Source organism: Rhinolophus sinicus, chromosome 7, assembly GCF_057876585.1.
Source record: "Rhinolophus sinicus isolate RSI-liver-muscle chromosome 7, RSI-T2T, whole genome shotgun sequence".
NCBI classification, from domain to species: domain Eukaryota; kingdom Metazoa; phylum Chordata; class Mammalia; order Chiroptera; family Rhinolophidae; genus Rhinolophus; species Rhinolophus sinicus.
In genome coordinates, this window is record NC_142507.1 from 48,856,471 (window position 1) to 48,872,488 (window position 16,018).

General features: G+C 41.9%; 1 protein-coding gene across 4 annotated transcripts in view; it reads right to left on the minus strand.

The window, feature by feature from the left end:
* SPAG17 (sperm associated antigen 17) overlaps window positions 1-16,018 on the minus strand; it is a 163,016-nt gene that overhangs the window by 12,425 nt on the left and 134,573 nt on the right. For 3 of the 4 annotated variants that reach the window (XR_016021765.1, XM_088799522.1, XM_088799520.1), the window contains exons 38-46: window positions 15,565-15,610; window positions 13,506-13,602; window positions 13,253-13,300; window positions 10,558-10,657; window positions 9,712-9,814; window positions 7,602-7,733; window positions 4,996-5,132; window positions 3,011-3,195; window positions 1,013-1,073 (exon numbers count right to left, since the gene is read on the minus strand). Coding sequence is in view for 3 of the 4 variants with exons in the window: in XM_088799522.1 (XP_088655648.1) it covers window positions 1,013-1,073; window positions 3,011-3,195; window positions 4,996-5,132; window positions 7,602-7,733; window positions 9,712-9,814; window positions 10,558-10,657; window positions 13,253-13,300; window positions 13,506-13,602; window positions 15,565-15,610 (909 nt within the window). In the remaining variant the exon portion in view is untranslated. The remainder of the gene's footprint in view (window positions 1-1,012; window positions 1,074-3,010; window positions 3,196-4,995; window positions 5,133-7,601; window positions 7,734-9,711; window positions 9,815-10,557; window positions 10,658-13,252; window positions 13,301-13,505; window positions 13,603-15,564; window positions 15,611-16,018) is intronic. The other variant, XM_088799521.1, reaches the window with a different exon arrangement.

The window sequence follows — 16,018 nt, forward strand, 5'->3', positions numbered from 1 at the left end:
CCACGGCTGCTTTCAGATCAAGGGGTTCAGCGAGCACGTGTGCTGGTGACGGGACTGGACGTCTGACTTCCTCACTTTGTTCTGCCCTCATTCACACATCTCTCGAGTGCCCACCCCGTGCTCAGCTCCGGAAGCTCCTAGGTGTCTTACTCATTTTTAAATCCACTGCACCCCGGCACTCTCAGTGGCGTGTGGGAAGAGCTCCAAGTTTGCTGAGTGAAATGAAAGGAGTATTGAAGCAGCCGGTCATGCACTGACTGAGAAGTCAACGCTGAGATTCACACACGTGTTTTTCTGCGAGCTTGAGGCAAACTTCTGTTTACATCGCACTATGTTTCTGAAGTTATCATTTAAAGGAAGTGGCAATATACAGATTTTATGCTAAACACCCCATTTTGGGGAATAAAGTCAGAACAGGTTGGCATTTTAAAATGTGTATTGTCAGAAATCCTGGGAGAAATGAGGCAGCTGGTGAATTTAATATACTACTCAGTCTTTCTTAGAATGCCGTTAAATGATATTCTCTGGTAAGTACCAAGAGAACAATCCAGATTTACATAAATATACAAAGAATGGGGTATTTAGTTTTCCAAAGGATTTTTCACTTTGCAGAAGGATTTGTTATAGGATATCTTTAGGTAATCAGCTTTCCAAGTGCATGTTAAATCATATTTAATTTTCACAAAGGTATTTTTCATACAACTTATATATAACTGCAATTGGGACCAGTGAGGTGAATGTCAGAAGTGTTTCCATAGCTGGACGTTTCACTCTGTTTACACACATGACTAGCCTCATGGTTGTTACATGAAGTAAGTGACATCAAGCTACGTACTGTACCAACGCCAGGAATTTTTCGCTCACGATACCAGAAACATTAGACTTACGCATGGTTTAAACAGAATGGGCAGAATGACTGAAAAGCCTGCTTTTCTGGAAACGTACACGTTCGCACAGGGGCCCCCACAGACGCACACACACAACACACAACACACAAACATGAAGGACTCACGGGCCCAGGTGTGTAGATCACTTTCAGTCCTGTGCTGGGCGGGGGCTGCTTCACTCGAAACCTACCAGGTAAAACGGTGGGAATAAAGTTATGCCATAAGGAGAACCACAGGCAGGGAATGAGCTGGGATAGCATAAAAACCAGGAAGGTGTTAATATTCAAGCCACAAGAACAGGGGGTCCGTACCATTAGAAAAACAACCTCCTAGTCAATCGGGAGAAGACTCTGGGCCCGTGTTATAACCGCCTTTCCAACAGTTTTCATCACCGTCACAGACTCCAACCCGAGTTTCAGCCCTTTGTTACTGGATGCTGACGCGCACTTGGGCCCCGGGCGGCGTTGGGAATGTTTGGCTGGTGTGTGCATTGCAGCGTGGCCGCCAGCGTGGACGCAAATGCTGACGGCCAGATCATTCAGTGGAAGAATAAAGGCTCTTTTGGAGAGCAGTGGAGCATGGAGCCAGCCTCACTCTGTCGTGGTCTGGGGTTTGCACGTTTGGGGAGAAGCGCAAGAGAGAAAGCTCAGGACACGTGGGCGAGTTTGCAGAGGCCCGAGCTCACACGTGGTGCCTACTGACCTCTCCTTTCTTGGGGTTTGTGGGTTCTGCCTGAAGGCGGGAGGCCTGGAGAAAATTAAAATGCCAAGGAACGCCTACCTGTGTGTTGGCCCCACGCCACGCCTGCCACCATTGATTTTGCTGTCTGCCCTATAGTGGCTACACTGAACAAGCTGAGGGCGAAATCTCCAAAACCAACACTCTACACTGGGCAGACAGGGTCTGCACGGGTACGTTTTATGAGTTTGAGGTTGACGCTCTCCTTCTCCCCATCCACTTGTTGGCAACTGCCTTAAAAAACACAGTAGTGGGATCTGGGGGCTGGGGTCCCTCATCGTGAGGAAGCAAACACGATTCCTGAAGTGGGGGGTTGGCCTCAACTAGAATGGGACACTGAGCTTTTGGCCGGATGCTCCTGTGGCTTTGCTCCCTCTGATTTCCAATCCCGAGTCCAGAAGCACACCCATTCATGAAGGACCTGCCACTGACACTAAGAATAACTCTGCAACTGAAATAAACATGTATTCTATCTTTATGGGGGAAAAACCCCCACATTATGCTTAAGTCAACACAGCATAGAGATTTTGTAACTGGGAGTTGTCTTGGTGCAGACCCATGGTATGCGGGCCCCTTGGGGAGGCCTGAGCTCCCACACGAAGCAGTGACCCCGGCTGTGTTGTCAGTGAGCTGCCACCAGGGAACTGGTTGATGCTCAGGAGATCTGAGGACACGCCTCGCTCCAGCCTGCAAGACTCAGTTCGTAACAGTCCCTACAAGTGCTACCATTCTAGTGATTGCTCTTGATCTGGAAATGAAGGACTGACTTTTCCTTGTCACTGAGTGCCAGATACAGTGTATTTTCAATTGGGAGTTCAGACTGTGACGTAAGGTATTTGTGATCAATTCCAAGTCAGGTCTTCAGAGCCAAAATGACCCTAATGGATTCAGGTCAATTCCCACCCCCTACTCCCTTTTTTTGGGTCTTAATTATGTAAAAATAATATAACTAAAATGACTCTTAAATCAGAAAGTGCAAACAAATGTCAGCTAGTTTTACAGTTAGTGGTAGAGCTGAGAAATAGACTTTCGAGTTGCGTGTGTTACTGAAACACACGTACAGCTCCCTGTTCATTTTCTTGCTAGTGCAGATCAGGCCTGGAGTTGATGCCACCAGAGTATGAATGTTGCTTCATGTGAGGGAAGAGAAGTCCCTACTAACAAGTTGACGCTTGGTAAGTATCCATTTGTGGAAGAATGAGCGCATGTATGACGCAGGGATGCATTAGCAAGTAAACGAATGAGTGAATGAATGATGGGAAAATTCAGGAGCCGAGGTGTAATTCCAGTTCAGTTCAATAAACATTCAGTGACGCAGGCAGCCAAAGACGAGTCACAGAGTAGGCGAAGGTGAGCTGAGCAGATATTGGGTGGCTCGACCTCACCTGCAGAAATCCACGCCGACGTTCATGAGTTTGACAGTGGCTGCATAGGTGTGTCCTTCTTGAAGCACCCCGAACTTCACCGATGGTGGGAGAAGATGGAATCCGAAAGGGGATGAGTGTGCGTTATTAATGGCAGTGGATGCAACAGAGGATGTTTTCACTCTTCCACCAACAGAATCTTGCACCTTTACATGAAGGAAAAAGGAATCAAATAAAATAGTTCTATTTTGTGTTCCCAAGATGAGAAAAAGGCTCTGACAACAGCGCTGTAACGAAGTAGGTTAGGCTGTGTTTTGCGGATTGGGAAACTCAAGTTCAGAAAATTGAGAGAGATAATTTGCACAAGTGGTAAGTGGCAGAGTCAAGTTTCAAACTCAAGTGTGCCTGATGCTAAAGTGGCAATATACAGATTTTATGCGAAACACCCCATTTTGGGGAATGTATCAAATAAAGTCAGAACAGGTTAACACTTTAAAATTTGTATTGTCAGAGATTTTTGGAGAAACGAGGCAGCTGGTGAATTTAATATACTACTCACTCTTTCTTAGAATGCCGTTAAATGATATTCTTTGGCAAGTACCAAGAGAACAATCCAGATTTACATAAATATATAAAGAATGGTATATTTAGTTTTCCAAAGGATTTTTCACTTTGCAGAAGGATTTGTTACAGGATATCTTTAGGTAATCAGCTTTCCAAGTGCATGTTAAATCATATTTAATTTTCACAAAGGTATTTTTCATACAACTTATACATAACTGTAATTGGGACAAGGAGGTGAACGTCAGAAATGTTCCCATAGCTGGACGTTTCACTCTGTTTACACACATGACTAGTCTCATGGTTGTTACATGAAGTAAGTGACATCAAGCCACATAGTGTACCAATGCCAGGGCTTTTTTGCTTATGATACCAGAAAAATTAGACTTGCGCATGGTTTAAACCGAATGGGCAGAAGGACTGAAAAAGAGGTACTCTGTGGGTCAGTGATGACCAAACGTTTGGTCCCATCAGAGTCACCGGGAGGACATTTTAAGACATGTCCCAGAATTTCTCCATCAGTTCCTGTGGGATGGAGCCCCTGGATCTGCATTTATGACACGTTCCTGTGTGTTGCCAAAGCTGCTGGTGAGGTCATCACACTTTCAGAACCACTACCCTAGGCGCTCACTCTTCTCTACATCCATAGCACTGATCGTACCCGGGAACTTGTCAGAACTGCAGAGTGTCAGGCCCTGCACCAGACCCAGTGAGTCAATCTGTATTTTCACAAGATGACGAAGTCACTCACGTGCGCATAAAAATTTGAGAAGCACTCCTATCCCTTCTCAGTTATACGCACTGCATCCATTCTGCGATGGCAGTAAACATTGTGCCATGAAAACATCAAAGGAGAACATCCAAACTCGAGTGGTGGGTTCAAGGAAGGCTTCCCAGCAGAGCTGAGATGGAATCTTAATCTCAGAGGCTCTGAGGATGGAAGGAGCCTGGTGCTTTTAAAGAGCTAAGAACTAACAGCCCAACATGGCTCAAGTATAGCTGAGTCGGGGGCAGGTTGAGGCAAGAAGCCCACGGGGCCATCCTTGCAGTCATGCCAGGTCATCTGGATTTTGACCTAAGAGGCATGAGAAGAGTGGCCAGCGGTCCCCTTATCCAGCAGTGTGCTGGTACATGGCTCTCTGAAAAGGACCTTGACTGGTAGCGTATGCCCATTTCTACGGTGTCAGAAGTCCCCACAGGGCTGAGCTCAAGCTACCAAGAGTTTAATGGCTGGCTCATAAAATGCTTCCAATGAGCCTGTATGTGCTGGCTCCAGCAAAGGACTGCCTCAGTTTCTCTGTGTGTGACCTGAGCCAAAGGCCTTCATGGTGAGATGGTTCAGAGTACAGTAAAAAGCAGTACAATGGCTGGTAATCACTTCAATGAGCCACGATTATGTAAAATGCTGGTTGGCTCTGGGAAACGTGTCCCCATGTCCCTTTTACCTTTGTGGGAGGTTGAGACTTGGGCTTGGAACTCAGCAAATAGTGAGGCAACCTCACTTTCTCTTTCCTTGCTTGTCCTGCCACATCCTGCAGCAATGACTGGGTTGGAATTCTCTCGGGCAGCCAGGGTTCTGGTTCTGTTGGAGAGAAAGTTGAAATTATGTTGAAAGTTGAAATTATGCCACGTGGACATTTCATTCCAAGACATTCGAGGTCATCCCAGAGTATGTAAGAACAAACCGCCTTGGGAAACTTTTCTTCTTTCCTTTTTAAAGAACTTACTTAAAAGAACAAAGGCTTTGAGTAAGTCTAGGGTTACATCTTTATATTTTGTGAAGAGATTTTACCTAATACTGGTCCTCACGACAACCCTGTGAGGTGGGCAGGGCAGATGCTATCAGCATCATCTTGTTTAAATACATGAGAAGAATCAGATTCTGAGAAGTTGGGTGACTTCTCCTTGATGAACTGAACTCATGCCGAGGTCTACAGAGCTCTTTCCATTAAACCAACAAGGTACCACACGATAGAACATTGATTCTGCAAGATTTCTTAAAACGAATGAGGACAAACATCGTAAGAATTTCTTCATTTAAACAACTACATCTATAGTTCTTAGAAATGGTAGGAGTTGTCGGTAAATGAAGTCAGGGAATGAAATCCTCAGATCACTAAATCTGGCGAGGAGTAAGCAAGGGTAGATAATCCACACATCTCCTGCTGTATGGATTTCTTCAAATATCTAGGAGGTTGAAATAAAAATTGTATTTTAGATGATCGTATTGAAATATCGTTTCTTGCATTCAAATCATCGAGAGAGGAAAGGGAAGGGAACCAGTATTTGAGCATCTGCTCTCTGCAGGCAAGGACATGTGTTTTTACACATTGCATCTCAGTCCTTGTAAGCTCCCGAGCTGAGGGTTATAATCATCGTCTACGTATGCTCGGCACTCTCACCATCACCCACGTCCACACCACTCCCATCACACATACTGGAGCCACGACATCCCTGGCCCCAGCCATCGAGATGGTACGTGACCAAAGCAAGGCCAACACAGGCCTTTCACCGGAGTATTTTCACTGAAGCAAATAATCCCATCTTGCCGACTGGGTTATGGATCTGGAAGAGCCAGAATCTTGGACCCTACCGTTCATGGACATAGCCTGTCCTCTGTAGGAGGGGCTGAGAACAAACAGGGATGAGTAGGGATGGGGTAGGGGGATGACCAGAGAGATGGGCGATCAGACACAGACACTCTGGAAGGACCCAGACCCAGGCATCCCCGGGCTGGCACTGCATCCACGTTTCTGGGGTTTGCTTTTGAGCTGTAAATCCCCCTTGCCTTTCTGTTGTTCAGTGAGTTTGAGTTTAGTTCTCTCAGTCACAAAATGCGAGTCCTGACTAATGTAACAGAAGTATCTCTTTTTCACAGGTGAGAAAACAGAAGTTAAATAACTGGTCCAAGAAACTGAAAGAACCCAAGTGTGTCAGGTTCCACTCCTTTTACTACGTAGTGTGAGACAGTAGAAAATATATATATATTGGTCTCTCTTCCCAGTTCCTGGCACAGAGCTCCTAAAACCCAGATTCATCTGTGCATCACAATGCCCTGGGTTGATTCCAGAAAAATAGAGACTCCCAGGCCATATGCCACACCAGGTCTTATTTCAGACCAAACACAGTCGGAATCGCTGGGAGTGGAACTCAGTGAATGTATTTATTCCCCTCGGTCACCATTTCCTAATAGGCAACCATTCTAATGGCTTGATGTATGTCTCTGCTTGCATTCTTGCCATGTGTGTTACTGTTTTATAAGAATGCATTTGACCCATTTCTGTATCATGTGTGTTCTGTGCTGTTGACTCAGCTCTGAATCCTGGCGATCCTATGCATGGTTGATTAACTTCAGTGAAATCCCCATAATGTGACTCCACTGTAACTAGACATCATTCTGTGTTACTCCACTTCGTGTTTCCCCGAAAATAAGATGGAATCTTATATTAATTTTTGCTCCAAAAAATACATCAGGGCTTATGTCATCCTGAAAAATCATGCTAGGGCTTATTTTCCAGTTAGATCTTATTTTCAGGGAAACACGGTACTTCAGTTTCTGTTACCCTAATACAATGACGTGCTGGGTGAGACACAGATTACACCTTATGTTTCTCTTCTAGCACCTGCAGGCTAAGAAAGTACCAAAATAAGAGGTAAATGTAAATCTAAGTCCAATTAATAAACTACTGGCTGCTCAACAAAGCCACCATGTTCCTGATCTTCAGTAAATCACACAAGCTCTTAGAACCATGGGGATAAAATAAATAGTACAATGTAATAAAATTAATTAAAGTAAAAGAATAAGATAAAATGTATTTGTCACTTCTTTCCTTCAGTCTGGGAGTTGCATTCATTCTCAAAATGTCTGTTTTAGACACTTTCATGTGATAAGAAGCCTTTCAAAGGTCCATGGCTCCAGCATCCATCACACCCTAGACGTTTTTCTGTAACAACCAACCACACCTTCGGCCCCAGTGTCATCTCCTATACTCCGAAAAGATATAATGTCCCGTTTTGAGAAATGACGAAATTAAACAAATGACTGCCATACCTGCCGTAGATTTTGTTACATTTTCAGTCTGGCCCTGGTTGGCGGACTCCTTGAGATCCACACAACTCTCCAATTTTGGAAGACTAAGCGTATCTGAGGATTCTTCTTCTAAAAGTTCATTTGGCTGGGAGCCTAGAAAACCCAAAAACAAATACTATAAAGTGATATTCCATCAATGCTACAATGACCACTCATGTTTGTGTTTTTCTTTACAGTGAACAAGGTACTCCCCTACACCCCCTTGAGAAAGACTAAATAGAAGAAAGCCATTAAGAAGTGGCGATTCCTCTTTATATGATGCAGTGTTGGCCAGTATCAAACAGGATGGTATCGGCAAAGCCCCCACTCACTGGGAGCTGGCTGGTTCTTTCTGGGCCTATGACCACACAGGAGGGGTTATCTGGTTGGGTTATGAAGCAGAGACCCAGTAATTTGGCCTACTTTTACCCGGCAAGAGCAACTGAGATACGCTTTAGAAAAACGTTGCCCATCTAAATCCATCCATTCATTACTGTGAAAATGTAGTTCTTTATTAAAATGGATCTAAGAAATCAGTGTCATCTGAAAGGAAATTTAAAATAAATCTATCAAGGGCCAGGGATGCAGATACCTTTCAGCTTGTGAGTGTTTGCCAACCCTCGTTGAATGGTGGTGGCTGCCTGGAGGACTGAGATGAAAAACCCAAGGCCTCGCCCCCTTTATGGGTCGAGTAGGCTTGATTGATTAGTGCTGTCTGCCCAGGAGCAGGAGATGGCATAAGTACCGTCATCCCTCATCCCTGACCTCTCCCCATCGCATGTACAAGTCAATGTTCCAGCCTTCATCTGTGCTTTGCAAACTCTGTGGTAATCAGCTGTTTTCTTTGGCTATGTTCATTCCAGGCGCCTGGACTTTTGGTATTGTACTGTCCAGTAGAAAATTTCTCTATCTGGCTGTTTTAACTATGCAGTGTGTTAAAGAGAAGCGCTACATTTCATTTCATCCCTAAAGTCTCCAATAGGCATCTCCTGAAATGAAGACATTCTCCTCCATGTCCTAACACCAGCATCGCACCCGAGGAAACTCAGTAACGCCAAAACACCCGCTAATATATAGCCCCTATTCAGATCTGTTCATTTGCTCCAAAATATCTTTGATAGCTGCTTTTTCTCAATCCAGCATCCAAACGCCATGCACTGCATGCAGTTGTCATGTCTCTTTTTAAATATAGGACAATTACCCCATGTTTTTCCTTTTTAATAATATTGACTTTTTTTTTTGAAGCGTCCAGGCCCGTTGTCTTATAAAATGTCAACATTCTGTCAACATCCTGGATCTGGCTGATTGTTTTCTCTTGATCAAATTCAGGTTAAGGATTTTTGGCAAGAATTCTAGTTCACATACTTCATACCGTTTCCCCAAAATAAGACCTAGCCAGACCATCAGCTCTAATGCATCTTTTGGAGCAAAAATTAATATGAATACAAGTCTCGGTATTTTATATTATGTTATATTATATTATATCATATTATATTACATTACATTACACCCGGTATGATATTATATTAAAAAGACCAGGTCTTGTATTAATTTTTCTTCCAAAAGACGCATTAGAGCTGATGGTCCGGCTAGGTCTTATTTTCGGGGAAACACAGTATAATGCACTTTGTATTGCAGTCTATGAGAAAGCACCCAATGCTAGATTTCTCACAACTAGCTCAAGTTTGATCACTTGGTTCAGGTGGAAAACGCCCTCTCTCCATTGTAAAGATACGTTTTCCTCCTTATAATTAGTATGCAATAGGAGGGGCAAGCTTTTGGACTACGTGAATAGCCTGCTCAACAACAACCTTTCATTTCTCCCTTGATTTTTAAATTAGTCAGGTTTTCTTCATGCTTTTAGGTCAATTTTAAGAATACAGGATGACAACTAAATTTTATTTACATCTTGGTTTCCTCCTATAACTCGGCCAAGTCTGTAATATACAGGTCACAATAGGTTTTATCGTTAGCGATGACTGAGACAAAAGGTGGGAGGAAGTATTATATTATAGTTGTGGTCTGAGGGGCCACTGCTGGCTGTTCGTCACTTAAGCAGTCTCAGGAATAAGTACCACACAGAACACATTACCTGGATGAAGGTCAGGTGGATACTGAACAGCTCTTTTCTTTGCAGCTTCATCTTTCTTCGTAAAAGGAGGCAAGTTTTTTGAAAGGGTGTCCAGATAATTGAACTTAAAGGAAAAACCCAAAAGGTTTCGTTTTAGACTTACACATGGTGGAAAGGCCATGCCACGAGCATGTTAAGTTGATGAGCAATGATGAAAGTCTCTCTTTTTTTTAAGGGCCTGGAAATAAAGTTTTGCAAACTAAAAGTTTTTCAAGAGACCGATTAACTCAATTGTAGATTTTGTTAATGAGTCCTAATTTCCTATACTATCTTCTCAAACAGCCTCTGGTTAACAGTAGCATCTGGAGTTTCCACAAGGAGTTCTGAACACATGTAAATACCCACTTCGCTTGAGCGTTTCAACATTTCGTAGAAGAGGAAAGGAGTGCTATGCCTCCACGGGCTTCCAGGAACGTACAGTATCTTAGTGCTATCGTAGCAGCTGATGGCTAAGGCAATCTTCATGGGATAAAAACTTCAAAATGGGATTTACCATTGGATAATCATCAATGGGGAGAATCTGACACTAAAAAGGGTTTGAAATAGATGGGACAGGGCAATTAACAGCGACAATGTAAGGCAGGGAGATGATGGGGTGGCAAGACATTGACAGAGAACTTCCACTTAGGGGCAAGACTGAAATTAGTCTTCCTCTCAAATGCTTGTGGGACACGGATTTGAAGGTATGGGTTAGTCAGTGGGTTTGATGTAGGAAAGAAATAATGACGGGAAATGTACATTACAGAATAACATATGCACAATTTTTAAAAAGACTCTATCCAACAGTTGTTAATTACATTCAATTACCTGAGACAGATGTAACATGCTCAATTCAGATTTGCAGTAGGGTGATATTATTCTGTTCTTAAGTTCCATTAAATAATTGCGTGTGTTTTCGATTTCCTTCCTGGTTGGTATTTCCGTAATGACAAAAAAAGAAGACACAGAATATTTCAAAATGTTATTTGCTTCTGTCTTAGCTCTAAATCCCACAGAAAATGGTATCATTAACAGTAAAACTGATAAGAATGAACTCATCAGACATTTTATTTTTGTCAATTTGTTTTGGTTCATTGTCTGCTTCTTCTAGAATCAGTCATCTTTCCTACTTGGAGATCAGACTTTCATATAAGATATGAAACAATGATCTGAGGTGGTAGTTTGGTTTTATAGTTCGTCTCAAAGACTAAAAACCACATGGTTGACCTTTTCACATGTTTTTCAATTTTCTGAGGTATAAAAGCCAGCTAGAGTCTACTACTTTGCATAATTTCAGCAGCACTGGAAATAAAAACAAAAACTAACACCTGAGTAGCGGTTTATGAATAATGTGATCAGTGATTACAAAGTAAAATGTAAGCAATCATGACAATCCGGCTGGTTGTCTTTCCATTATTAGAATACTATGTTGGGGAAGCAATATACCAGCTAATTCTATACTTCCCAGCTTTCTTTATATATAGGGATGGTCAATGAGAAGTTAACTACAGTCATTGGGCAAGACTTTAGATAGCTTTTAAAGAGGGCTAACTCAGCTGGGAAAGTTTCCCTTTGCCCTTGTCTCACCTCTTTTCCTACTTCCCGAAATATGGATGAAATGGCTGTAGCTGCAGCAGTCATTTTGCAACCATGAAGCAACCCTGAGGCTGGAAATCACGTGCTAATATTGATGGAACAGATACAAAGCAGAAATCTGAGTTTCCGATGATGTGGCCCTGCCTACCATGGACGGCCCACGTCTGACTTCTCTTTTATATGAGGACAAAGAAACTTTCTTGTGAAAGCACGGATTTGGGGGTTGTCTGGTGAATGTAGTTGAACCTAATCCTATCTGAAATAGTTTTCAATTTTAAGTGCTTATTGCATGCTAGAAACTTTGCAAAGTACGTTACATTTAAGCTTATAATAATTCTGAGTTACTACTATTACTGCCATTTTATTGGTCAAAAAAAATCAAGGGGTAGGCAAGTTAAGTAACTTACCCTACTGCACTAACTAGTAAGAGGCGAAGTTTGAATTAAAACCCAGGTTGCCTGCCACCAAGTCCGTGATCGTGGTAAGTGCACGTGCCAGTCAGCTATTGGTGACCCAGTGTACGAGCTGACCTTAGCTATTAGACGGTCCAACCATCCTCATTCTATAGATAAGCAAACTGAATTCCTGGAGTAAATTTTACTGAAGTAAATAAAACCAGCCAGCATCACCCAGTCTGTAAGTAATCAAATTGGAACAGACTCGAGGTCTGCTGGCTCTAAGACTACTGCTCTTTCTCATATTAGCAGGCCTCTCCGGAAATACTGGCTGAGTCAAAATATCACCTTATTTAAACAAGTTTAATTTCCCGATAAGATGTCTTCCCTCTACTGCCTCACTGGGTTCATTCATCAACCTATGGCAGTCTGGCTATTGCCTCCCACTCCCTTAAAACTGTTCTCACAAAAGAAATCAATAAACCTTCCAACTGATAAACCCAGATTCTCCTTTACACCCTCCTCTCTGATTCTTCCACAGCGTCTGACATTTGTCAACCACCTTCCATTTCCTTGAAATGTTCTCCTTCCTTAACCTTCTCCCCAATCCAGTTCCCATGTTGCCAACACTTGTCTTTCTAGGATGCGTCTCTAATGATGTATTTCACTTTCTTCTTCAACAACTTTCATTGGCTTGCCATGACCTACCTATTGGTCAAAATTTGAAATTGGCAGTGTTTCAAAATTCTAAAAAAAAACACATGACTGGATAACACATGAACATGTACACAATTCAAAAAGTATTAAAGCGTACGTAATAAAAAGGAAGTCTCCAGCCCACACTGTCCCCTAAACTCCCAATCTCCTCCCCACAGGCAACCACTGTCACCAGTCTCTTGGAAAGCCTTTCAGAGATATTCTATGAGACAGTATATAGCGTGACCTTGTATATAGGGCCCGCTCATGAGACTGAAGGCCTGATCTCAACCCTCCTCCCACACATTCCACAAGGTAACCCAGACATTTTTATTCAGAAGCATACTCATCCTGGGAGCTGTTCTGCAAATGTGCACAATGGTACCACATATACTTCTATATACTCAATAATCTGTTTGCCTTCCTTTCTTTATGGCAAGAGAGCTGGGGTTGTAACCCTCGGCTGGGATTGAGAGGAAAGCAAAGCACATAATGCTTACAGCATATTCCTCATATGAATTACAAGAATCCTTTAATGTTCTGCATTAAGTTCTAGAATATTTATTAGTATGTTAAAATGACCAAAGCGCGGGAAGTACCTGAGAGCTTTCTTGCCTCTGAGAAGGACAGGACCTACCAAACGGTCTAGTGGGCTTCCTCAAGAGGTAAGAACATCATCACGCAAAAGCTGATGAGATAGAAGAGATTCAGAGAAGAGCAGGGAGGCTGGATGGTAGGACCTTTCCACCTCCTGCCACCTACCCTACTCTAAGATTCTACGACTTTACAAAACTGGGCTTTTTCACATGCTTATATCTACTTCAGGATAGAATTACCTCTTGTGAGCTATCTTTTCTTTCCAGTGCTGCGCTGTGGTTGTGTGCCTAAGTGAAAGGAAAGAAAAGCATGATGAACAAACGATAAAAGAAGAACCACCATGGTAGGCTAAACTGTTAGCAGCGTAGGAGATGAAAGGCTGAAGATTCCCTGATGTGGTCACCCGTGAATATGACACCCACCCACATCGCTCCATTTCCTCAGTCATTGTATGCTTAATACTAATTGGAACACATGATTGGATCAGCTTACTTCCATTTCTTTTCAAAGAAATCGGTGGTAAAGATGTCTGGCATGCTTTCGGCAGGAGCCAAAGAGTGCATGAATAAATCCGTTAGGCGGGCTGCAACTTAAAAATACATGCATTTAACTTTTATTCTCTGTACAGCAAAATGCACAAGCAATATCCAATTACTCATTTGAGATACTTTCTAAGAGCCTATGTTACATCTATCAAGTGTTTACTAGAATTTCCATGACCAAGCTGAAATAGAACAGTAAACCGGACCCCGTTTATGAAATACCTTACTAAACAACACACATCTTAAGAGTCAAAACGTAAACCACAGTCACCCATCATTAGGGGAATCAGCATTCTACCTAACTAAATGTCTTCGTTTTTGGAAGCACCCATTGTATTGAAATTGTTTAAAAACCAAAACAAAAACAAAAGCTAAGGACCTAAATCTAAGGATATGAATATACTACAATGGCTGTTTGATAATATTCCACAGAACCTGGTTTCAACGGGATGGTAAAAATAAAAAGGTTCCACATGCTTGGGAAACACTAATTCATACAAGGTTAAGCATGGGCCATTGCTGTAGGACTCGTTTGCACCCTGAATTAGTTACTGCACATGTGGCTCTTTAAGAAAATAAGGCAATACACAGCATTTTCCAAACATCATAAAACTTGTTTTTTTGTGGAACCATTTCAGAGACTAGTGTCTCAGGAAATACTTTGGGGAGTATTACTTAGGATCACCACTATAAGCAAGGTACCGGCAGCTGTAGGTATGTGAGACCTGGACTGACTCCTGCATCCGTTTATTTGTTTGACATATATGTTTAGTTTGTCCTTCGCTATGGAGCAATCTCCATCTCCTGCTATGGCGACTGTTCCCTCATGGCAGACAAACTCAAATGCTACACAGTAGGGTTAGCAGATAAAGTATACGGCAAATACAACCTGGCACATACTTACAGTCAAATAGTAATTGCTGTTTACCTGAAATTCAAATTTAACTGGACCTTCTGTATTTTTATTTGCTAAATCTGGCAACCTTGATATAAGGGGCTGCCTCAGTAAAAGAGTGACAAGAGAGTAGGAGGACGGAGACACGGGGGTGTGATGGCTTCTTTCGTTCACGGTCACTGCAAAGGGGCAGCTGCTATTCCTCTTCAGCCACATGACATGATGCGATAATGTGACATTCCAAGAAAAGAAAAATCCAGCTAAACAAAAACAACTGCGTGAGCCAGCATTGTGGGGGGACACACAAAGCACATCAATGGGCTGAATGAAGCTGATGGCTACCGGTTTCTGACCTTTGTCATACAACCAGAATAGAAAAGAAAACCCCAGACCACCATATTCTCCACTGCTTGTCTGCTGTGAACTAACAAACCATAGTTTGTTGGGGCTGTTTACCGTGTTTCCCCGAAAATAAGACCTCGCCAGACAATCAGCTCTGATGCGTCTTTTGGAGCAAAAATTAATATAAGACTAAGGCCGGTCTTATACTAATTTTTGCTCCAAAAGATGCATTAGCGCTGACTGTCTGGCGAGGTCTTACTTTCGGGGAAACATGGTATATCTGAAAATAAATATACTTTGAATGAGGATATTCCCTAAGAGCAGACTGCTTGGGCTACATAGTATAAAACAGTGTAAGGTTTTGGGGAAAACTGTAGTTACTCAAAAGTGTGTGTGTGTGTGTGTGTGTGTGTGTGTGTGTGTTTGTGTTGTAGGGAGAAGGTTGGTTGGTTGATTGTTGCCTTCCTGTTTCTTAGTTATGTTCCAAATACAAGTTTAGGTTATCATAAAAATCAAATGTCAACTTTTTAAAAAATTCAACAGATGAAAGTTAAAGACGAATTAGAGGCAATCACAGTTTTCAAGAATCTCACAATTTAGGCAGAAAAAATACATATATAAATAAATAATTATAGTACAACATGGCCAACACGACAACAGAAATGTGTACATGGTACTTTGCTCGCAGACGCGAGAAGGACTAGGAAGTGTATTTAAGATTGTTCCTTTGAAATCTGTAAATATTTTGCAGAAAAATGTTAAGTGCACTTACCTTCGGTAACATGACTTTTTGTAGTTTCCTCCATTTTAGGGAAAGACTGAAATGAAGACAGAATTCCTTAATGATAATTATGTTCCATACAAAATTTACTTTGTTTAGAAGCATTCTTTATTTGCTCAACTTGATCTTATAGGAAAAGTGCCATAAAACAAATTATTTTTTAATGCCAATATAAAACTTATTTGATTTTTTAAGTCATTCCTTTTACTTAACAAATTTTTAAAAATGGAAATCATTTTAAATTGTAGAAATTCCTTTTTTCTTCCTCCTTCCTATTTAATTCATTATTCATTCAACATTTCAATGAATGTCAGTTTCTCTGAAGACAATGAAAACTTTTATTTAAGAACCTTCTGAGTTATCTATGATTTAAGGGAGAACTTAAAAAGCATTGGGAAAATTCAATATATAAGGACTCATATTTCCACAGAAATAAGAAACTATA